The sequence below is a fragment of the Musca autumnalis genome, unplaced genomic scaffold, assembly GCF_047663935.1.
Source record: "Musca autumnalis isolate F117 unplaced genomic scaffold, ASM4766393v1 scaffold_3, whole genome shotgun sequence".
Taxonomy (NCBI): domain Eukaryota; kingdom Metazoa; phylum Arthropoda; class Insecta; order Diptera; family Muscidae; genus Musca; species Musca autumnalis.
Window position 1 is genome coordinate 14,592,175 of NW_027411866.1, and position 25,546 is coordinate 14,617,720.

The 25,546-nt window shown below is 36.6% G+C and overlaps 1 protein-coding gene across 2 annotated transcripts in view; it reads right to left on the bottom strand.

Moving 5' to 3' along the window:
• The window catches only part of sdt (MAGUK p55 family member stardust), a 373,248-nt gene that overhangs the window by 134,621 nt on the left and 213,081 nt on the right, over window positions 1-25,546 (bottom strand). For both annotated transcript variants that reach the window (XM_073976794.1, XM_073976801.1), the window contains 2 exons: window positions 19,678-21,267; window positions 18,880-19,046 (listed from right to left, as the gene is read on the bottom strand). In XM_073976794.1, coding sequence (XP_073832895.1) covers window positions 18,880-19,046; window positions 19,678-21,267 — 1,757 coding nt within the window. The remainder of the gene's footprint in view (window positions 1-18,879; window positions 19,047-19,677; window positions 21,268-25,546) is intronic.

Consider the following 25,546-nt stretch of genomic DNA (forward strand, 5'->3'; position numbering starts at 1 on the left):
TTATTTTAGGTATTCTTCCTTATAGAAATGCAGAACTTTTTATAGAAGACCTGCGATCTTCTTTTTGAAGACCTCAAAGTCTGCCTGCAGAAGATCTCCAGGTCTCTCACAGAAGAACACAAGGAGACCAGTAGTTGTTCCAAAAGAAGAATGAAAATCTTCTATAAGAAGTTCTGGTTTCTGTTAGAAGATCTGAAACTCTTGAATAAGCAGACCTGGAGATTTTCTATAAGCGGACCTGGAGGTCTGACTTCTATATTCAAGTCTTCTATTAGAAGACTTGAATATAGAAGTCAGACTATAGAAGACTTGAATATAGAAGTCAGACCTCCAGGTCCGCTTATAGAAAATCTCCAGGTCTGCTTATTCAAGAGTTTCAGATCTTCTAACAGAAACCAGAACTTCTTATAGAAGATTTTCATTCTTCTTTTGGAACAACTACTGGTCTCCTTGTGTTCTTCTGTGAGAGACCTGGAGATCTTCTGCAGGCAGACTTTGAGGTCTTCAAAAAGAAGATCGCAGGTCTTCTATAAAAAGTTCTGCATTTCTATAAGGAAGAATACCTAAAATAAGAAGGCCAGAAATTTTTTTTAAGAAAGATGACAGGTCTTCTATAAGAGGTCCTTACCTTCTATAAGAAGATGTAGAAGTCTTCAATAAGAAGACATGGAGGTTTTCTATAAGGGGTCTAGAAATCATCTATAAGGCGACCTGAATATCTTCTATAATAAGTCCTGAACATATACAGGAAGACCTGTTGGTCTTCTCTAAGTATACTAAGTCCGGGAAATTTTCTATAAGAAGATCTTGAGGTCATCTATAAGAAAACTTGAGGTCTTCTATAAAATGGGACGGGGTCTTTGGTGGTATTCTTTAGAAAAGAATATATGAAGTCCTGGATGCTTCAATAAGAAAGCGTGGAGATTTCTGTAAGAAGACCTGGAGGTCTTCTATGAGCAGATCTGGAGATATTTTAAAGTTTTCAAAAAGAAGAAGTGCTTACCATTTTAGCGAATATTTGCGAACTATTGTGGGGGAGCTGCCGGAAGGAGTTGGCCTATAAACACCACCCTTGAAGTTAATATTCGAAGAAATATTACGATATGCAAAGTGTGGACCAACGCAGCATTCGGTTCGAGAGCTGTCGTGCGCACCAGACACTACACATGCTGGCCGTAGGGGTTTTTGCTGCTTTCGGGTCATTTTCTCAAGAAGTATGGACTTGCAACTCAAAAAATTTGAACCATCGTAAAAGGGGGGATAATGAAAACGATTCGAGGGCAGGTCGTAAACACTTTTTCGAAATTTTGTGTGGGAAGAACCCAGCCTGACATACGGACATTGCTAAATTGACTCCAAATTGTCTGAAACGGATTTCGTCCAAACATACTTGGGGTCTAAAATCATTATTTCGATGAGGCACATTTTGTCCGTATGAAAGTGTATATACCCTCGTTCTCTATAAGAGGACCTAAAGGTCTTCCATAGGAAGATATGTAGTTCTTCTATTAAAAGACCTGCTGAAAATTGTCTATTAGAAGACCTTTGGAGATAGCAGACCCGCTTTTTGCCCTTAGGAAAGTGTATTTACCCTCGTCCTTTATAAGAGGACCTGAAGGTCTTCCATGGGAAGATTTGTAGTTTTTCTATTAGAAAAACTGCTGGAAGTCGTGTATTAGAAGACCTTTGGAGAAAGCAGACCCGCTTGATTTGGATACCCTTCATCCAGGTTGCATAATCCATCCACAGGGCACCAGTCCACGAAATTCGCCGTTGTAGAAGCATATCGGTGGCTTAACAGATTCATCAATTGGCAAATTTGCCATCGGCTAATTAATTTCCCATTATATTACTATGTCCTATTACAGAGCCTTTCTACTGCCAAAGATAGCTCGCAAATTTGTGGTCCATGACTTGATAGCCTTAAGGGCCGCTTGACTATGAACTCTGCTTTCTCGATGGCAAGAGTTTATATTAGTGTTTCATTAATCGATTTTCGCAATAGGCAGCTACGCCAATGTCTTCCTCCATCTTGGATTCGTCTGTGTATAGCGCCAGACCGTTCAGAGGAGCATTATCTTCAGCCCAAAAGTCTCTACTTGGAATAATTGCTGAAAGAGGTGGGTATATGAAGCCCAGTTCAAACTGACTATTAATTATGTTCAATCTGTGAAACTCGCCTCGTTCCGGACTCTCGGAGACTTAAAGGCGACCTCGCCACGTGAAACTGCACCAGGATATTCAAAGTTTTGAGATTCTGGACCACGTTCAAAGAAGTCAGAGAAGTGCTTTTGATTGCTTCAGTGATCAGAAATGACGCAGTCCTTTGTCCACTTGAACGTTTGGGCAGTAGTGACTTATTGCCAAGTATTTGCCATCAGAAAAGATGCGCAGAACCACGGCTACATACAACCAATGTTTTGAACTTGTGGTGATACTCCCTAACTTTTGCTAATGGAGTTCGGCGATATTCTTTTCCATGTCAGCCGATGGTCCAGGATCCTACAGAGGTATGTTGTTGTCACTTCAAGAGTATTGTCTTCAGTCCAGCCAGAACAGTTGTAACAGAGCACATTGCATAAGGTCAAGCCGGGATGGTAAACATTTACCACTAATCAGTACTACAAAATCTCCAGCATAAGCAACCACCACACAAGAATTTAATTTATTACTAGAAGTCAATTGATCAATTGTGTGAATTGATGTTCCTTCTTCCGAAAATTATCTTGCCCAACAGTTACGAAAGAAATTATATAATTGTAAGCAGGACCATAAGGGCTATCAAATTTCGATAAAAATTCCAAGATCATCCTCGAACTGTCCTTAAACTGTACTTTAAGCAAAATCACTGACTCAACTTGAAAATAGTCATTAATTGAAGAAAAATGTCTTTCTGTGTAAGGAACATTTTGGGTCTCTTAGGTCTGTATGTTTCGAGTCAATAATGGCGCCCAAAATCAGTAACATTTTTCTTTCGTTTCTGTAACGGTAAATAAAGTATTTTTTTGTAAATTAAATTTTTAAGGAAAAATTTTTATTCGAGAAATTGGTCTTTGCATTTTTTTCCATTTAACGGGGTGAATGTGGAACCAAAGTTTCATGGGCAAACCATAGATTTTATTCGAAAATTTTGCCTATTAGGCGAAGGTCATTTTTTATTAATTTTTTAATTAATTTCTCGTTAGAGACGAGCTTACTGACCAAGATGCTTTTTGAAAAAGGAAAGCCGACGATACGAACCCACACAATCACCACTGTGTGACATGCATGTTTCGCCTTTGGTTTAGGAAGGCTCCTCAGACACATCGACTGTGGGGCGGCTTCGCTATCCTCTAACTTATTTCCTCTTTCAAATGCAAGTTGTTTTTTTACAAAGTTGAATTTTTTGTTCAAATCTTTGTATGGCTTTCATGACAAACGCTTAGCGTAGCCTTTGAAAGTTATGAGTTTGGTTCTGAACACTAACACGCCGTGACAACACTTTTTTTCCATGTGTTTTTCAAGGACGTGGGTTCGAACCCCAGCCTGGCTCAAGCTGATTTTTATTTTTATTTGAAAATTTTGCCTATTAGGCGAAGGTCATTTTTTGAAAAAGGAAAGCCGACGATACGAACCCACACAATCACCACTGTGTGACATGCATGTTTCGCATGTTTTCGCCTTCTTCCGATACCAACAGTGTTTTCATCTTTTATTTGAATTTTTCATTCATAATTTTGCGTTTTAATGTTACCGATTTTTGTCGGTAACTCAAAAAATGAGTTAGAGAATCGCACTGTAGGTCTTCCCAATGATAACGGTTGCCGCAACCAACTTTTTGCATACATCGTTATCAACTGAATGTTAAAATGTCTTTCAAAATTTTTCATAGTTAAGGATACATTTATTAACCGGAGAATACATGAATTAGTATTCAACAATAGTTTTGAAAGTTTATATTCACAATAAGAGCTGTAACAGCAACTTCATTCCCAACAATTGTACTAAAATCCATCACATATATTAACAGCCTAGAAGTATGCTTTAGATTTTATCTCTGTTGTTAGAAGAACGTAATGAGAAAATAACAGGGCACTAAATAGGTAAAAATCATTTATCAAATGATAATTTTAATCACTGTATCTGATAAAATTCTGACATAGGCCAGTGATAATCTTCCAAAATCGAGGCTTATGGACAAACAGACCCATAGTCATACAACAAAATGATGAGGAAACAATTCCACAGTTCTCAGGGTTTTGTAAATGTAAAATGAACAAGAAATTTCTATATATCTTTAACATAACTGAATTTATGTATGGTATGTTTGTACGTACAATCATATGTATGTATGTATATGCAAATACATATGTTGCCTTGAAGTGTTTACGACCTGCCCTCGAATCGTTTTCATTATCCCCCCTTTTACGATGGTTCAAATTTTTTGAGTTGCATGTCCATACTTCTTGAGAAAATGACCCGAAAGCAGCAAAAACCCCTACAGCCAGCATGTGTAGTGTCTGGTGCGCACGACAGCTCTCGAACCGAATGCTGCGTTGGTCCACACTTTGCATATCGTAATATTTCTTCGAATATTAACTTCAAGGGTGGTGTTTATAGGCCAACTCCTTCCGGCAGCTCCCCCACAATAGTTCGCAAATATTCGCTAAAATGGTAAGCACTTCTTCTTTTTGAAAACTTTAAAATATCTCCAGATCTGCTCATAGAAGACCTCCAGGTCTTCTTACAGAAATCTCCACGCTTTCTTATTGAAGCATCCAGGACTTCATATATTCTTTTCTAAAGAATACCACCAAAGACCCCGTCCCATTTTATAGAAGACCTCAAGTTTTCTTATAGATGACCTCAAGATCTTCTTATAGAAAATTTCCCGGACTTAGTATACTTAGAGAAGACCAACAGGTCTTCCTGTATATGTTCAGGACTTATTATAGAAGATATTCAGGTCGCCTTATAGATGATTTCTAGACCCCTTATAGAAAACCTCCATGTCTTCTTATTGAAGACTTCTACATCTTCTTATAGAAGGTAAGGACCTCTTATAGAAGACCTGTCATCTTTCTTAAAAAAATTTTCTGGCCTTCTTATTTTAGGTATTCTTCCTTATAGAAATGCAGAACTTTTTATAGAAGACCTGCGATCTTCTTTTTGAAGACCTCAAAGTCTGCCTGCAGAAGATCTCCAGGTCTCTCACAGAAGAACACAAGGAGACCAGTAGTTGTTCCAAAAGAAGAATGAAAATCTTCTATAAGAAGTTCTGGTTTCTGTTAGAAGATCTGAAACTCTTGAATAAGCAGACCTGGAGATTTTCTATAAGCGGACCTGGAGGTCTGACTTCTATATTCAAGTCTTCTAATAGAAGACTTCTAAGTCTCCTTATAGAAAACCAGAAATACCTCGATGTCTCGTTATAGGATATGTTCACGTCTTCTTATAGTAGATCTTTAGGTCTTCTAAACGCAGACCGGAGCTTCTTATAAAAGACTTGATATCTTCGTATCAAGATCTCCAGCTTTCCTTAAAAGACCTACAGGTATTTGTATTTCTATATAAAAGACCCCAGGACCTTTAATGGAATACCTCCTGGTTTTCTTATAAATAATCTTCCCTTCTTGCTTTAAAAGACTTCCAGGTCTTTGTATAGATGATTTAATGTCTTCTTATTGAAGACCTACAGGTCTTCTTATAGAAAACTTTCAGACCTTCTTATTGTAGACCTACATGTCTTGATATAGAAGACCTGTGTTCTTCCTTTAGAAAACTTTCTGCTAGCAAACCTACACGTCTCTTCGTAGAGGACTTATTCTTATAAAAGAGCATCAGGATTTCTTATTGAAATCTTCAGGTCTTCTTATAGGAGACATATATGCTTTCCTATAACATTATTCTGAAGACCCAGGTCTTTTTATGGAAGACTTCTAGATTTTTTATAGAAAACTTTCCAGTTTTCTTACAGAGGACTTCCATGTCTTCTTATAGAAGACTTATGTGCTTTGCTGTATATTATCTCTAAGAACCCGACGTCTTTTTATGGAAGACCTCCAGATCTAGAACCTACAGGTCTCCTTTTAGAAGACCTGAGAAGAAGACTCAGAGAAGTCTCCAAGTCTTCATATGGAAGATTTATATGCTTTTTTGTAGAATAACTCCAAGTCGTTCTATAGAAGACCTTCACGTCTTCTTATATAAGACATCCAGTTCTTCTTCTAACAGAAGACCCCATTTTTTTCAAAATTTTCTATAAAATTTAAACACCTCACCAAAAACTGTCAATATCCATAGGTAAGTCTTACAACCTTTCCTTCCAATGTCTGGTACTTCGAAGGTCCAGTTTTTATGAAAGACCTGAAGGTTTTCGTATAGCAGACTTCCAGTCTTCTTATAAAAGACCTCCAAGTCTTCTTTAGAGTATAGAACCAGGTCTTCTTGTAGAAGACATTAAGGTCTGCTTATAGAACATCACAAGATTTTTTGTAAACGATTCAGAGGCCTTTCTATAAAGTACATTCAAGTCTTCTTAAATAACTGCCAAGCCATCCTTTAGGAAACGTTTTTTACCATAGGTATACAGCACTATATACATACATCAGAATACTAAGTGCAATCAGTACAATAATTTATTTAACTACATTTTTAATTTAATTTTTTAAACAAAACTGTTCCACCTTTCTTCCAAATTCCTAAATGATTTCATTTCAATTAATTTGTGACTTGATCTGACCAGAGAAAAGGTTGCTCTTGTTTCTTCCACCTCTACCACTTACTCCCTAACTCATTCCATTTCTCTTTTTTCCTCTTTGAAACATGAAACACATGTTAATTTGCTTCTACTACGTTACAACAAATTAGTTTTCTTTCTTCATTTATCAGCAATATAAGACACTTGCAAAAAGTTTCCCAAAAAAAAGAAAAAAACAAAAGCTTCTGCACTCCCTTTGACTTGTTCGAGCAAAAAGGGGAAATTTATGTTACCAGACAAAGAAAAGAAAAACAACAAAATTGGGAAATTCTTTTCTATTTGCCGTACAAGTTAGGAAGGAACATTCCAAGGAACATTGAAGCGTAACATATCCTCTGCCCTTTCATTTCATCACGTGCCAATGGTGATTATTGCTGAACACTTGCCAACACTTAACAAACAAAATTGGGTGTAGGTGTATAACTTCGTATTGAACATAAGGTGTCAGCCAGGTTACCCCCAAACACATGTTAAACATGTGGAGTTTCATAATTTCACAGTTAAATTTTTTCTTGTCACCCAAGACAACAACAGCAACAACAAAATTCAATAAACTTGTAATGGAATTTCCACACCAACTACACCCAGGTAAGATATTTTAGGGAAAGCAGTAGCAAATATTTTCTTATGACTACCTGGCTACCTGTCATGATGCCAAGGACCTTTTTTTTCTCTCCTCTCCTCCTCCTCTAACAAGGAAACCTGTAGCCTAACAAATTTATTTATGATTCTGTGAAAACCATGCAATTCCATGAGCCTGTGCTCGGTACGCAAGGCCTAAGTAGATTTCCTTGGTAAATATCATAAAATTGCTAAAATTGTTGTTAGTGTTGTTGGTGGATGTTGGTTGAGGTGCCCCTGTTCCATAAAAAAGGGTAAAAGTGTTTGCTGCTGCTGTTGGTTTTTTTATGATGGGCAGAGTAAAAAAGGATTTTTCTCCTTTTTCTTCCAGTAAAATAAATTTCGGCAATTTTTATGTGGCCTATTAAATAAAGCGGCTGGCAATCAATGGCGGGTTGAAGGTGCGGATGTTGGTTGTGTAAGATGTGGAAATATCCGAGGTAGTAAAAACACAAGGTTCATGGCCCTCGATGAAGAAAATTGTTGCACATAAAATTTGTTTTAATAATTTAGAAGCACTAATTGCTTTTGTATTTTTTTTAGAGAAAATCATGCTAAGGTCTTTCGGATATACTTATAAAATGTACAGTTTTTAATGGAAGTACTCCAGGCCTTTTCGTTGAAGACTTCAAACAGATTACTAGGTCTTCTCATAGTAACATAAAGGTTTTCTTATAGAAATTCCCTGGTCTTCTTTGGAAGGCTTCCAGGTCTTCATAGAGAAAACCTACGTGTGTTCCTACAGCAGGCCTTTTCCTAGTAGACCACCATGTCCTAGATATATTTTTGTTGGAAGACATATACGTCTTCCTATAAAACACCTATTGGTCTTCTCATTGTAGTTCTTCTGACATGACACTTAAGTCTTCTCGTAAAAGAACTCCTAATCTTCTCATAGAATCCGTCATGTCTACTTATAAAAAAACCTCCACACACACCTTCCTATGCAAGACTTTCACCAAATCTTCTCACAGAAACCGCCATGTGTACTTATAGAAAACCTCCACACCTTCCTATACAAGACTTTCTGCTGATACACTTAAAAAACTTCTCGTCTTGTTACACTAGACACCCTAGTCTACTTATAGAAGACTTCCTGACATCTAATAGGATACCTTCCTATATAAGACCTCCTGTAATGCGATTCTCTAACCCATTTTTAAAGTTACCTACAAAAATCGGTAAAACTAAAACGCAAAATTATGAATGAAAAGTTCAAGACAAGTTGACAACAGTCTTCCTATCGGTAGAACTTTACGGATGTTTTTTTATTGGCCGCCAAGATGCCGAAAAATATCGTTAAATAGCGAAATTAGAAAATCGAACTACAGGTTTCCCATAGATGTGCTCTAGTTCTCTCATAGAAAACTCCTCTCGTGGAGGATCTACAAGACATCTTGTAGAAAATTTCTATGTTCTTTCATAGCAGACGCACAGGCCTACTAATAATAGGCCCCCAGTTATTTTTAATAGGTGGCCTCCGGGTCGTCATGGAGAAGACATACCTGCTTATATATTACTATAGAAGATCTTCCCATAGAAATCATCTAGGTCTTCTCATAGAAGTTGCTACATCTTCTCCCAAAAGACTTCTAGGCCTTCTCATAACAGACGTCCTGGTTATGTCATACAAGACATCTAGGTCTTCTTATAAAACACCTTAAGGTGTTTTGTTAGAAAACATCATGAAGACCTCAAGCTTTTTCCCATAGAAGACCTCTGTTTCTAGATCTTCTCATACATAACCTCCCGGTCATCCGCTAGAAGAACACCATCATCTCATAGCAAACCTCCAGAACTTCCCATAGAATACTTCTAGATCTTCTGACAGAAGGCCTCAAGGTCTGCTCATAGAAGGCCTCCGGGTCATATCCTAGAAGACCTCGAGGTTTTTATAGAATCCCCCAGGTTTTATTGTGCAAAAATTGTGGAAGATTTTCAGGTCCTCTTAAAGAACACCGCCAGGTCTTGCTAGAGAAGACCTCCATATCCTCTTTGAGAAAATCCCAGATCTTCTTTGAGGAGATCTCCAGATCTTCTTTGAGAAGACCTCCAGTTCTTCTTTGAGAAGATCTCCAGGTCTTCTTTGAGAAGATACCCAGGTTTTCTTTGAGAAGACCTAAAGGTCTTCTTTGGAAAGAGCTCCAGGCAATCTAATGGAAGTCCTCCAAGAAGGATCTCCAAGTCGTCTTTGAGGAGATCTGGAGGTCTTCTTCTTACCTCCAAGTCTTCTTTGGGGAGATCTCAGGTCTTCTTTGAGAAGATCTCCTGGTCTTTTTTGGGAAGACCTCCAGATCATCTCATGGAAGACCTTCAGGTGTTCTAATGGAAGAAGACCACCACGTTTTCTTATCTCCAGTTCTTCTTTGGGAAGACTTTCAGGTCTTCTTTGAGAAGACTTCCAGGTCTTCTTTGAGAAGACCTCCAGGTCTTCTTTGAGAAGACTTCCAGGTCTTCTCCTTGCCTCCTAGTCGTCTTCGAGAAGATCTGGAGGCCTTCTTCTTGCCTCCAGGTCTTCTTTGAGAAGATCTCCAGGTCTTCCTTGAAAAGATCTCCAGGTCTTTTTTTGAGAAGATCTTCAGGTCTTCTTTGAGAAGACTTTCAGGTCTTCTTTGAGTAGACCTCCAGATCTTGTTTGGGAAGACCTCCAGTTCAGCTAATGGAAGACCTTCAGGTGTTCTAATGGAAGAAGACCTCCACGTTTTCTTACCTTCAGGTCTTCTTTGAGAATATCTCTAGGTCTTCTTCTTACCTCCAGGTGTTCTTTGAGAAGACCTCCAAGTCTTCTTTGAGAGGAACTCCAGTTCTTCTTCTTACCTCCTGGTAGTCTTTGAGAAGATCTGGAGGTCTTCTTCTTACCTCCAGGTCTTCTTTGAAAAGATCACCAGGTCTTCTTTGAGGAGATCTCCAGGTCTTTTTTGAGAAGATCTCCAGGTCTTCTTTGGGAAGACTTTCAGGTCTTCTTTGGGAAGACTTTCAGGTCTTCTTTGAGAAGACTTCCAGGTCTTCTTTGAGGACATCTTCAGGTCTTTTTGAGAAGATCTCCAGGTCTTCTTTGAGAAGATCTCCAGGTCTTCCTTGGGAAGACCTCTAGGTCTTCCTTGGGAAGACCTCTAGGTCTGGAAGACTTTCAGGTCCAGATCTTCATTGAGAAGATCTCCAGGTCTTCATTGGGAGGATCTCCATACCTACAGGTCTTCTATCAGATGAAAAGACTTCCAGGTCTTCTCCTTGTCTCCTGGTCGTCTTTGAGAAGACCTGGAGGTCTTCTTCTTACCTCCACGTCCTTTTTGAGAAGATCTCCGGGTCTTCTTTGAGAAGATATCCAGGTCATCTATGGGAAGACCTCCAGGTCATCTAATGGAAGACCTTCAGGTCTTCTAATGGAAGAAGACCTCCACGTCTTTTTTTACTTCTAGGTCTTCTTGGAGAAGATCTCCAGGTCTTTTTCTTACCTCCAGGTCTTCTTTGAGAAGATCTCCAGGTCTTCTTTGAGAAGATCTCCAGGTCTTCTTTGGGAAGATCTCCAGGTTTTCTTTTAGAAGTCTCCAGGTCTTCTTTGAGAAGACCCCCAGGTCTTCTTTGAGAAGATTTCCAGGTCTTCGTTGAGAAGATCTGGAGGTCTTCTTCTTACCTCCAGGTCTTCTTTGAGAAGATTTCCAGGCCATCTTTGAGAAGACTTTCAGGCTTTCTTCTTACCTCCTGTTCGTCTTTGAGAAGATCTGGAGGTCTTCTTACCTCCAGGTCTTCGTTGAGAAGATCTCAAGGTCTTCTTTGAGGAGATCTCCAGGCCTTCTTTGAGAATACCTCCAGGTCTTCTTTGAGAAGATCTCTAGGTCTTCTTTGAGAAGACCTCCAGGTCTTCTTTGAGAAGACCTCCAGGTCTTCTTTGAGAAGACCTCCAGATCATCTTTGAGAAGACTTCCAGGTCTTCTTCTTACCTCCTGCTCGTCTTTGGGAATATCTGGAGGTCTTCTTCTTACCTCCAGGTCTTCTTTGAGAAGATTTCTAGGTCTTCATTGGAAAGATCTCCAGATTTTCTTTGAGAAGACCTCCAGTTCAGGATGACCTTCAGGTCCAGGTCTTCATTGGGAAGATTTCGAGGTTTTCTTTGAGAAGACCTCCAGGTTATCTAATGGAAGACCTTCAGGTCTTCTAATGGAAGAAGACCTCCACGTTTTCTTATTTCCAGGCCTTCTTTGAGAAGACTTCCAGGTCTTCTTTGAGAAGACTTCTTCTTAGCTCCAGGTCTTCTTTGAGAAGATCTCCTGGTCTTCTTTGAGAAGATCTCCTGGTCTTCTTTGAGAAGATCTTCAGGTCTTCTTGAGAAGGCCTCCAGGTCTTCTTTAAGAAGACTTCCAGGTCTACTTCTTACCCCCTGGTCGTCTTTGACAAGATCAGCAGGTCTTCATTGGGAAGATCTCCAGATTTTCTTTGAGAGACCTCCTCATCTAATGGAAGACCTTCAGGTCTTCTAATGGAAGATCCTCTAATAGATGACCTCCAGGTCCTCTAATAATAAAATTGCAAACCTCCTTACGGAAGACCTGCAAGACCAAATCTCCTTATAGAAGACCTCCGGTTCCGGTAGTAGAAAAATACTTCCAGGTCTACGTATATTAGACCTCCAAGTCTAGTTATAGAAGACCTCCAAGTTTTCTTATTGAAGACTCATCACATCTTATAGAAGATCGCTATGTTCTCTCATAAAAGACTTCTGGGTCCTCCCATGGAAGACTTCTAGGTCTACTCATAAAAGATCTCTAAGTTTTCGCATGGAAGACTTCTATGTCTTCTCATCTTTGTATATGGAAGTCTGGTTATGGAAGACCTCCACGTTTTCTTATTGAAGACTCATCACATCTTATAGAAGATCGCTATGTTCTCTCATAGAAGACTTCTCGGTCCTCCCATGGAAGACTTCTAGGTCTTCTGACAGAAAACTTCTAGGTCTTCTCATAAAAGATCTCTATGTTTTATCATAGAAGACTTCTATGTCTTCTCATAGAAAACTCCTAGGTTTTCTAATAGAAGGTACCTCTGGGTCTTCCCAAAAAATACCTCTAGGTTTTCTGATAGCAGATCTCGAGGTATTTTCGTAGAAGGCTTGCAGGGATTCGTATAAAATATCGTCCAGATCTTTTCATAAAAGACTTGATAGTCTTCCAATAGAAGACCTAGAGGTTTTGTCACAGAATACTTTCAAATTTTCTCAATGATGACTGACCTCCAAGTCTTCTTATAGATCCATGTCTTTTCATAGTGTACATCTAGGTCACGTAGAAGGCCTTCTGATCATAGAAGATTTCTATGTCTTCACATAGAAGACTTCTAGGTCTTTCTCATAGACGATGTCTAGGTATTCTCATAAAAGACTTCCAGTTTTTCTGATATTAGACCTCCAAGCCTTTTTGTAGAAGACCTCCAGAGCTTCATATAGAATATCCTACAGCTCTTCTTACATAAGGCAATAGAAAATCTCAACGTTTTCTCACAGTAATCTTTTACATCTTCTCAAAAAGACGTCCAGATCCTCTCATAGAAGGCCTCCAGATCTTCTTATAGCTCCAGGTCTTCTTACAGGAATTTTCTAGGTCTTCCCAAAGAAGGCTGCAAGTCTTCTCATAGAAGCCTTCAAGATCTTCTCACTTCTAGGCCTTGCCCAGGTTTTCACATAGATAACCTAGGTCTAGGTCTTTTCTTGAAAGACTTCATTGGAAGTCAAATAAAAAGCTGGAACCTAGGTCTAGGTCTTTTCTTAAAAGACTTCATTGGAAGTCGAATAGAAGACCTGAAGGTTCTATCACAGAAGGCTTTTACATTTTCGCAAGGTAGATCTCCAGGACTTCTTCTTATATATCCACGTCGTTCTACAGAAGCCTTCTGTGTCTTCTCATAGTATACTTGAAGGTCTTTTCACAGAAAATCTCTACACATTCTCATAGAAGATGTACAGGTTTTCTCATAGTAGATTTTCAGGAGACCTCCATGTCTTCTCATAAATTACTTCTATTTTTTCTCAAAGAAGACCTCTAGACCTTCATGACCTCTGGTAGAAGACTTTCAGGTCCAGCAGTAGAAGACCTCCAGGTCGTCCAATAGAAAACCTCAAGGTATTCTAATAGAAGACCTCAATGTCTTCTTATAGAAGACTTCCAGGTCCGATACTAGAAGATTTCAAGTTGTTCTTATAGAAGACCCCAAGGTATCCTTATGGAAGGCCTCAAGGTCTCCTTATAGAAGACCTCAAGTTCTTCATATATGATACCCTCACGTCTATTTATAGACGAAGATTTATAGGGTTTCATACAGAACGCGTCCACGTACTCGGATAGAAGACTTGTAGGTCTTTTTATAGAAGACCTCGTGGTCCATAGATGACGTCTATTTACAGAAGAATACTTCTAGTGGTTCATATAGCAGACCTCCACGTAATAGAATAGAAGACATATATGTCTTCTTATAGAAGACCTCCTAGTCCTCTTATAGATGTCCTCCGGAACTTCTTATTGAAGGCTTACATGTCTTCTGAAAGAAGACCACTTCTATTTATAGAATACCACAAGGTTCCCCAAGTCTTCTCATAAAAGAAAACCGTATGCACCCAAACTACTTGCCGCTAATAATAACGGTTAATGTCAAACCCTATCCCCCTCTCCCTCTCCAATTATGACCTCTTTTTTACAACTTGTCGAAATGTGTTGCCACAAAGTGGTATGTTGGCGGTTAAGTGGAAAATTTCCACAACAACTATTTTATAACAACTACCTGTTTAAATAATTACAAATATTTACACATAGGAATGAAACACATAGAAGTAAAACAACAACAACAGCAGTTGTAGTAGTAACATTAACAACCAATATTTACACAACCATTGCCTAATGAGCGGAAAATCCCATTAAAGGACACAAACGAAAAAAAGAGAAATAAACAAACGGAATAAATTTATGGATTAATGGCAAGTCAATACCAATCGCAAGAGTCTGGGATTACAAAGGCATTGAGGATGCAGAAATTCCTTTAAAATATCATGTGCATTTTCAGCCAACCAAGTTTTATTCTTCTGTTTTCCAACTCTTTTCTTCAGGCTTCCTGCATTCCAAACGCTTTTTCTTATCCTTATCTTTAGTTTACACTTTGTGAAAATGTGGCTTCTTCTTTGTAAAGTTTATCATCCTTCACGGCTGATGATAATGTTAAGCGAATTGTTGTTGCCAAATGAAAGAGCAAAGGGTCCACAAACGAAGCAGAGAATCAAATCAATAACTGTCATCTGCCGTTTTGTAAACGTGGCCGTTGTCATCGTCGTCTTCTTAAAATAACAAATGTCATTGACTGCCAATGCATGTAATTCGAAGGAACAGCGCAGCCCAGCAGGATTGACAAACAAAATTGAATTTCCTCGATGCGGTTTTCATAATGTTTTCCTCTTTACTTAAGGCATCGATGGCATTTAGAGACAGAGTTTTGAGAAAAGATATTTACGTCGACAGTTTTTTTCTTTGTAATTTAATAAAAAAAAACATTTTATGGAGATCTTTAGGTGGAACCAAGGCAAGAACTACGGTCAGCAGGATAATAATATCTAACTGGTTTTGAGGATCCACAATTAAGTGTTTTCCAATGTCCATAAATTCCTTTTCAAAAGAAATTATGTATATTGCTTCATATCACTAATCCCTTTTATTAATGTTAACAAACTAAAGCATACTTTTAGGCAAAATAAAATTAAAATTCTTTACTAAATTTAGTTACATGTGCCATTGTGAATGCACAGCTTTTAATGAATACGCAAGAAATAGTTTACCCTAAGAAGACAGGAGTACTGTAGAAGACCTCGAGTACATCTTTAGGAAGCACGGAAGAACTACTCCTTTAACAACAATTTGGCTGTTGTAAATGTAGAAAATTCTGTTATTTCTCACTCATATTCTCTATTTTTGTTTTGTTATTTTTTATTTTTTCATTTGTTGTTCAATTTACAATGCAGTTGTCCAGTTTCCACAAGGAAATCCATGGCATGGCCCATGAAAATTCATGGCCCCCATTGCATTTTTTTGCAAGAGGTGGTTATTTACATCCTGGAAGTGCATGCAGGGCACTTTCATTTGTTATGGACTTCCAGGGAATTTTTGCTTATAAATATTAAAATGCAACTACGAATGGGGGACAAATGGATATGATAAAAATGTGAATGTGTGTGTGTAAGAATGCGTTTATGGATGTGGATATGTTACATTGCAGATGTTGATGACTGCTGCTATCTGCATTGGTATCTATGGTCCATGGCTTATGTTGACAATGCTGATGCTGCTGCTGTTACTTTACAACGGGATGTGATCTGTCACTTTTATTTGTTGTTGATATTTTTTGTAATTTTTCATTTCAAGTAGCTGTTTGTTTTTTTCACTCATTGGGGCTTGTCATTCATTTGTGGAAAACTGATTACAAATGAGTGAAAATTCCGGTAGAGTTATTGTTTGGTTTGGTGCGGTTTCTTTCTCTGACAGCCAGTTCATGTGTGCGGGGCTTAGCATGTTACTCTGTCGGTCTACCCATTCATATAGCTGACCGTGGGTTACTGTGGCTTGTTTTTTCCATTTTTATTCAATTCTGACACAAAACAAAATAAAAATTAATGCCAGAAAAGAAAACAAAAAATACAACTGGGAGAGAGTTCAATTGTAAAGCCTTGCGAGGGTAATAAATTTAAAAATATATTTTTCGCAGACTTGAGGGATTATGGCTTAAGGTACATTAAAAAAATATGTATCCGCAGAAAAGGGGTCGAAATTAAGGCTGAATATGTTATTTTTCCATGGGAAGTCTGGCTGAAGACCAATGTAGCAGTCTTCTGTAAAATAAAAGACCTCCGTAGGGATCTTCTATAACATAGAAGACCACGGTAATAGCCTTCTATAGAACAGAAAACCTAGGTAGGTGTCTTCAATAGAATAGAAGGCTTCCGAAGGAGTCTTCCATAAAATAAAAAACCTCTTTAGGAGTCTTCTATAGAATAAATGACGTCATAGGGGTCTTCTATAGTACAGATGGTCTCATAGGGGTCTTCTATAGAATAGATGAACTTCCTAGGATTCTCCTATGGAATAGATGACCTCCGTAGAAGCCTTCTATGGAATAGAAAACCTACGCAGGAATCTACAATAGAACAGAACTTCTAGAAGACTTTGGTAGGAGTCTTCTATAGAATGAAAGACCTCCGTAGGGGGCTTCTATAGAATAGAATACCTTCTATAGAATAGAAGACCTCCGTAGAGGCTTCTATAGAGTAGAAGACCTCCGTAGGAGTTTTCTATAGAATAGAAGACCTCCGTAGGAGTCTTCTATAGAATAGAAGACCTCCGTAGGAGTCTTCTGTAACATAGAAAACCTCCGTAGAACATTAAAGATGCGTAGGAGTCTTCTCTAGAAAAAAGGAGCTCCGTAGGAGTCTTCTATAGAATGGAAGAACTTCGAGGGAGTCGTCTATAGAATAGAGGACCTCAGTAGGAGTCTTCTATATAATGGAAGAACTCCGTAGAAGTCTTCTGTAGAATAAAAGAACTCCGTAGAATATAAGACCTCCGTAGGAGGCTTCTATAGAATAGAATATCTTCGTAGGGTGCTTCTATTGGATAGGAGACCTCCGTGGGGGCTTCTACAGAATAGAAGACCTCCGTGGGGTCTTCTACAGAATAGAAGACATCGGTAGGAGTCTTCTATAGAATAGAAGACCTCCGTAGGGAGCTTCTATAGAATAGAAGACCTCCGTAGGGGGCCTCTATAGAATAGAAGATCTCCGTAGGGGGCTTCTATAGAATAGAAGACCTCCGTAGGGTCTTCTATAGAATAGAAGACCTCCGTAGGGGGCTTCTATAGAATAGAAGACCTCCGTAGGGGGCTTCTATAGAATTGAAGACCTCCGTAGGGGGCTTCTATAGAATAGAGTACCTCCGCAGGGGGCTTCTATAGAATTGAAGACCTCCGTAGGGTCCTTCTATAGAATAAAAGACCTCCGCAGGGGGCTTCTATAGAATAGAAGACCTCCGTAGGGTCCTTCTATAGAATAAAAGACCTCCGTAGTGGGCTTCTATAGAATAGAAGACCTACGTAGGGGTTTTCTATAGAATAGAAGACCTCCGTAGGGGGCTTCTATAGAAAAGAAGACCTCCGTAGGGGGCTTCTATAGAATAGAAGACCTCCGTAGGGGGCTTCTATAGAATAGAAGACCTCCGTAGGGGGCTTCTATAGAATAGAAGACCTCCGTAGGGGGCTTCTATAGAATAGAAGACCTCCGTAGGGGGCTTCTATAGAATAGAAGACCTCCGTAGGGGGCTTCTATAGAATAGAAGACCTCCGTAGGGGGCTTCTATAGAATAGAAGACCTCCGTAGGGGGCTTCTATAGAATAGAAGACCTCCGTAGGGGGCTTCTATAGAATAGAAGACCTCCGTAGGGGGCTTCTATAGAATAGAAGACCTCCGTAGGGGGCTTCTATAGAATAGAAGACCTCCGTAGGGGGCTTCTATAGAATAGAAGACCTCCGTAGGGGGCTTCTATAGAATTGAAGACCACCGTAGGGGGCTTCTATAGAATAGAGTACCTCCGCAGGGGGCTTCTATAGTATAGAAGACCTCCGTAGGGGGCTTCTATAGAATAGAAGACCTCCGTTGGGGGGTTTCTATAGTATAGAAGACCTCCGTAGGGGGCTTCTATAGTATAGAAGACCTTCGTAGGGGGCTTCTATAGTATAGAAGACCTCCGTAGGGGGCTTCTATAGTATAGAAGACCTCCGTAGGGGGCTTCTATAGTATAGAAGACCTCCGTAGGTGGCTTCTATAGTAAAGAAGACCTCCGTAGGGGGCTTCTATAGTATAGAAGACCTCCGTAGGGGGCTTCTATAGTATAGAAGACCTCCGTAGGGGGCTTCTATAGTATAGAAGACCTCCGTAGGAGGCTTCTATAGTATAGAAGACCTCCGTAGGGGGCTTCTATAGTATAGAAGACCTCCGTAGGGGGCTTCTATAGTATAGAAGACCTCCGTAGGGGGCTTCTATAGTATAGAAGACCTCCGTAGGGGGCTTCTATAGTATAGAAGACCTCCGTAGGGGGCTTCTATAGTATAGAAGACCTCCGTAGGGGGCTTCTATAGTATAGAAGACCTCCGTAGGGGGCTTCTATAGTATAGAAGACCTCCGTAGGGGGCTTCTATAGTATAGAAGACCTCCGTAGGGGGCTTCTATAGTATAGAAGACCTCCGTAGGGGGCTTCTATAGTATAGAAGACCTCCGTAGGGGGCTTCTATAGTATAGTAGACCTCCGTAGGGGGCTTCTATAGTATAGAAGACCTCCGTAGGAGGTTTCTATGGAATAGAACACCTCCGTAGGCGTCTTCTACAGGATAAAATACCTCTGTACAGCTGAATAAGATTTTCATTAAGTTTTTGTTTGAAATTAGGCAATTTTCTTTGTAAAATTTGTATTTAGTTTCGATTTTAGAAATTGTTTTCCACTTACCTTATATCCTGCCTTAACGATTGATCACCTAATAATAATTCAAATCCACCTCTTGATATGCTGCTATTTGGACTATAGTTTAATGTTTGTGTTAAATTATTTGATAAACTATTTGTATTCAGTTGTAAAATATCGTCGGTTTCATCCTCATCGTCATCGGTTAGTAACTGCAAAAAATAAAGGAAGAAAAAAGGAAAGTATTATAATTCAGCTTTAAATGAAGAAATTGTCACTAAGGTTAAACCTGATAAGGAAGCATAGAGTATGAATTCTTAAATGTGGTTTCAGTTTGTAGAGTACACTGGGCATATGGAATAAAAGGGGCGCTGGGCGGCCAAAGTCTGATTTAATTCAAGGACCAACTATTTAATATTTGGCCTTACATTCGAACATGTGCCAAAATTTCCCTTAACTTTTCATTTTAGGTGATATATGTCAATGGAGGAAATACTCTACATCTGATTTCACTATGGGTCTCCGAACAAACGCTATCCAAAAAGGAAATATTGTTGCTTAAATTTGAACGCTTTTCGAATTTATGCTAAATTGACCCTTATATCTTGATTTTAGGAAAATTCCTCCAAAGACAAAATTATTCTCCATAAAATTTCACTAACGGACTTCTCACAAAAGAAACCTCAAAATGTAACACAACTCAATATAAAGTGTCTTAAATCGAGGCTATATAAAATATTCCTTCCCTTTTGACCTAATATCCCTAAAAGTATGCTTTGTTTTATATTAGGTGGCTTAACCAAAATCCTTTTTAATTTAATTTTCCTCATGAAAACGACTTACCTCTCTTCTCGGTGGTGGTAGTTGTTGCTGCTTCTGTTGTTGTTGTTGTTGAAGATTACTTGTTGTTGTAGTTGTTGCTGATATATTATATAAATCACAATTATTACTAATATTACTGCTGCTGCTAAGGGCTTTTGTTGCTGATGATGTTCCTGTTGCTGCTGTTGTGGTGCTGATTATTGATGATGTTTGGTATGAACTGGAAGCGTTGGCACTTGCAATGCTGCTATTATTACTGCTGGTAAGCTGTTGTTGTTGTTGTGGTACACAAGGGGAGGTGGAGGAGGTGATGATACTGGGAATTGTTGCTGTCAATGGTTTGGATAACTGTTGCAATGTACCCAAATGATGGACATTATAATAAGGTAAATGTTGCTGCTGCTGTTGTTGTTGTTGTTGCTGTGATGAATTATTGTTATTGGTGGTGGTGATGCTCGTACTGGTGGTGGTGGCTTTGCTCACCGCCGACGATGATAAAGCTGCTAAGGACCTTAAATTGTTATTATTATTATTGTTACTTAAAGCTTGTACCGCTTTTGTTGCTGTTGCAACTGCTTTAGTTGTTGTTGTTGTTGATGTCTTAGTTATATCGGGTAAGCCAATTGGTGCTTCCTTGGCTAAACGTGGTGATGTCAATGTCTGGGCATCAACATACACCTTATGGGGCGGGGGTATTTGTAAAGGCGGCGGTATGTGATCGTGATACGCTGTTGATGCTCCTCCTTGAGCCGAATGATGAACATCAACTGTGGTGGCACTAACGGTAACAGTGTTGCTGGTCGCGTGATTGCTGATGACGTTATTCGGTTGAGATTTTCGCCGACCCAATGTTGAGCTGGCACCAGCCACAATGTGAGATGCTGTCCCCGTGACAAATGGTGCTGCAATATTCAAAGGGGCTGTACTGCTGGTGGGTGTGGGTATCTCGGCATGCTTATTTTTATAGTTAATGAAATTGATGTTACACAAATTGGCACCTAATGCCGCCAACTCATCATCATCGTCGTCTTCTTCTTTCACCTCCAAATGTTGTAGACTTCGAGCAATGGTAAGCTTTTTATGTGGCAATGAAGCGGGTAATTTGCTAAGGACTGTCGATTGATAAATACTATTGTGATTTGTCAATATTGAGGTTGAGGTGCCTGTTGTTGATGTTGTGCTGGATGATGATGATGTTAGTGTTGTTGGAGCTGTTGAAGCCTGAGTAAAATTGTTGGCATTTCTATCCGCCGCTATTGAGGTGTTACCGGTTATTGGCCCAAGTGAGGCTGCTTTTACAGCTGTTGCTGCTGCTCCCACACCTGCAATAGCTGTCGATAAAGCTACACCACTGGCTGGTACTGTCTTGGGTTTTGATAATGTGGCATTTGTTGTGGTCGATGCAACAGCTGTAGGTGTTATTGTTGTGGCACTAATGAGACCAGCTGTGCCCGTGCCCGTCGATGCGGCAACCCCAGCTGTTGTTAGTGTCGTGCTATTACAGGCCGTATGATTACTATTGAATGAGGTCACATAAATGGGGGAGGCTTCGTTGAGAAAACTTAAATCTTGTTTTTGTGTTGAGGGGGCACCACTTTTCGTTTGTTGCAGCTGTAAAGAAAAGGGAAAATGTGGAGATTAAATATAAAAATTAATTAATAAAATATTTATTTTAAAAATATTTAAACATTTTTTTTCCAAGGACGAAGACATCGACAAAAGACATGAAGTTTTTAAAAAATCCAAGTCTTGTGGATTTTGAAAAAAAATTGTTTTTAAAAAATTCACGTCCTGTAGCTTTTAAAAAATAATTTTTAAAAAATTTACGTCTTGTAGTTTTTAAAAAAATAATTAAAACATACGTCTTGTAGTTTCTGAAACAAAATTATTTTTAAAAGACTCACGCCTTGTAGTTTTTGGAAAAAAAATAGTTTTTAAAAAATTCACGCCTTGTATTTTTTGGAATAAATATTTTCTAAACAATCCAATTTTCTAGAAAATCCACGTCTTGTAGTTTTTGAAAAAAAAAATAATTTTTAGAAAATCCACGTCTTGTAGTTTTTGAAAAAAAAATTAAAAAATCCACGTTTTGTAGTTTTTGAAAAAATTAATTTTTAAAAAATCCACGTTTTGTAGTTTTTGAAAAAAAGATTAAAAAATCCACGTTTTGTAGTTTTTGAAAAAAAGATTAAAAAATCCAAGTTTTGTAGTTTTTGAAAAAAATAATTTTTAAAAAATCCACGTTATGTAGTTTTTGAAAAAAAATTATTTTTTAAAAAATCCATGTTCTGCAGTTTTTGAAAAAAATAATTTTTAAAAAATCCACGTTTTGTAGTTTTTGAAAAAAATAATTTTTAAAAAATCCACGTTTTGTAGTTTTTGAAAAAAATAATTTTTAAAAAATCCAGGTTTTGTAGTTTTTGAAAAAAAAAATAATTTTTAAAAAATCCAGGTGTTGTAGTTTTTGAAAAAAATAATTTTTAAAAAATCCACGTTTTGTAGTTTTTGAAAAAAATAATTTTTAAAAAATCCACGTTTTGTAGTTTTTGAAAAAAATAATTTTTAAAAAATCCACGTCTTGTGGTTTTTGTAAAAATTAATTTTTAAAAAATCCACGTCTTGTAGATTTTGAAAAAAATAATTTTTAAAAAATGCACGTCTTGTAGTTTTTGAAAAAAATAATTTTTAAAAAATGCACGTCTTGTAGTTTTTGAAAAAAATAATTTTTAAAAAATGCACGTCTTGTAGTTTTTGAAAAAAATAATTTTTAAAAAATCCACGTCTTGTAGTTTTTGAAAAAAATAATTTTTAAAAAATCCACGTCTTGTGGTTTTTGTAAAAAATAATTTTTAAAATATCCACGTCTTGTGGTTTTTGAAAAAAATAATTTTTAAAAAATCCACGTTTTGTAGTTTTTGAAAAAAATAATTTTTAAAAAATCCAGGTTTTGTAGTTTTTGAAAAAAAAATAATTTTTAAAAAATCCAGGTGTTGTAGTTTTTGAAAAAAATAATTTTTAAAAAATCCACTTTTTGTAGTTTTTGAAAAAAATAATTTTTAAAAAATCCACGTTTTGTAGTTTTTGAAAAAAATAATTTTTAAAAAATCCACGTCTTGTGGTTTTTGTAAAAATTAATTTTTAAAAAATCCACGTCTTGTAGATTTTGAAAAAAATAATTTTTAAAAAATGCACGTCTTGTAGATTTTGAAAAAAATAATTTTTAAAAAATGCACGTCTTGTAGTTTTTGAAAAAAATAATTTTTAAAAAATCCACGTCTTGTAGTTTTTGAAAAAAATAATTTTTAAAAAATCCACGTCTTGTGGTTTTTGTAAAAAATAATTTTTAAAATATCCACGTCTTGTGGTTTTTGAAAAAAATAATTTTTAAAATATCCACGTCTTGTGGTTTTTGTAAAAATTAATTTTTAAAAAATCCACGTCTTGTGGTTTTTGTAAAAATTAATTTTTAAAAAAACCACGTCTTGTAGTTTTTGAAAAAAATAATTTTTAAAAAATCCACGTCTTGTAGTTTTTGAAAAAAATAATTTTTAAAAAATCCACGTCTTGTAGTTTTTGAAAGAAATAACTTTTAAAAAATCCACGTCTTGTAGTTTTTGAAAAAAATAACTTTTAAAAAATCCACGTCTTGTAGTTTTTGAAAAAAATAATTTTTAAAATATCCACGTCTTGTGGTTTTTGTAAAAATAATTTTTAAAATATCCACGTCTTGTGGTTTTTGACATGGCAGTGCTTGGTAATTTTTAAAAAATCCACGTCTTGTAGTTTTTGAAAAAAAAAAATTTTTAAAAAATGCACGTCTTGTAGTTTTTGAAAAAAATAATTTTAAAAAAATCCACGTCTTGTAGTTTTTGAAAAAAATAATTTTTAAAAAATCTACGTCTTGTAGTTTTTGAAAAAAATAATTTTTAAAAACTCCACGTTTTGTAGTTTTTGAAAAAAATAATTTTTAAAAAATCCACGTCTGTAGTTTTTGAAAAAAAAAATTTTAAAAAATCCACGTATTGTAGTTTTTGAAAAAAATAATTTTTAAAAAATCCACGTCTTGTATTTTTTGAAAAAAATATTTTTTTAAATAAATCCACGTCTTGTAGTTTTTGAAAAAAATAATTTTTAAAAAATCCACGTCTTGTAGTTTTTAAAAAAATAATTTTTAACAAATCCACGTCTTGTAGTTTTTGAAAAAAATAATTTTTAAAAAATCCACGTCTTGTAGTTTTTGAAAAAAATAATTTTTAAAAAATCCACGTCTTGTAGTTTTTGAAAAAAATATTTTTTTAAAAATCCACGTCTTGTAGTTTTTGAAAAAAATAATTTTTAAAAAATCCACGTCTTGTAGTTTTTGAAAAAAATAGTTTTTAAAAAATCCACGTCTTGTATTTTTTTGAAAAAAATAATTTATAAAAATCCGTGTTTTGTAGTTTTTGCAAAAAACGATCAAAAGTCCCATAAATGTAGATTTTTAACTATTTTTTTATGAATCGAAAGCAGTTAACCTGGATTTTAAAGCACATTTTTGGAGGAATTTAAAGGCGAAGAAAATCCTTTTTTAACCCACATTCCTTATGGGCCAAAACACCCCATCATCTCGACCATTTATTTTTTCATTTAAATTTTTACTACCCAATTCCACTGTTTTTTTTTTATTCCAAAAAAAAAAACCTTCAAATCTTTCTTATATGCCCCCCATTTAATAATGGACATTCATCCATCCTTCTTGTCGGGCCATGTTATCCATGTACCAAATACCATAACGCAGACACCAAAGGCGTAATATGGAGCTACACAATTCTTGCATAATTTTCTTGTAAATCGTTTCTAATTTAAAATTCTGCAAATCATAAAATAACAAACTGTGGTTATGTTCACCCCAACGCAACCATCCCCCCACCCACTTCAACCTTCTTTACAGCTTTTCTGATTTTATTCGTTTGCTTTTAATGCAGATATTCATAATCCATATGCAAATCCCCTTAGAGATATTTTCTCTTAACAAAAAAAGGGGCATATAAAGCATTAACATAACATAGGGCAGAAAAGCGTTAAAGAAAAGGGAAACTGTGGAGAATGAAGACATAAAAAAATTATACATTATTAAATCATGCAAATCTGTTTGGCAGGAAGAGACATCCACAACAGGAAAACTCCTCATACTCGTATAACCCCCACTTGAATAAATGGCTAACAAACTTTTTGCGAATCAGGCTAAAAGTACTTGCATTTCGAACATGCTGCGGCACAAAATATAACATCTAATTGTCTCTCAATCTCTGTAAAAGAATTATGCGTAAACTCTTGCTAACAATATTTAAAAAAGGCAAGGCCAGACATAAAGAAAAAAGTGAGCTAAATAAAATCTGCAATGCTAATTTGGGTCGAAAATTTGCGAGATGGTAATTTTTTTTCAAAAATAGCAAGATTTGGATTTTTTAAAATAAAAATGTTATTTCCAAAAACCAAAAGACATGCATTTTGTAAAAAATATTTTTTATTTCCAAAAACCACAAGACGTGGATTTTTTAAAAATTAATTTTTACAAAAACCACAAGACGTGGATTTTTTAAAAATTAATTTTTACAAAAACCCCAGTACGTGGATTTTTTAAAAAATAATTTTTACAAAAACCACAAGACGTGGATTTTTTAAAAATTAATTTTTACAAAAACCACAAGACGGGGATTTTTTAAAAATTAATATTTACAAAAACCACAAGACGTGGATTTTTTAAAAATTAATTTTTACAAAAACCCCAGTACGTGGATTTTTTAAAAATTAATTTTTACAAAAACCACAAGACGTGGATTTTTTAAAAATTAATTTTTACAAAAACCACAAAACGTGGATTTTTTAAAAATTAATTTTTACAAAAACC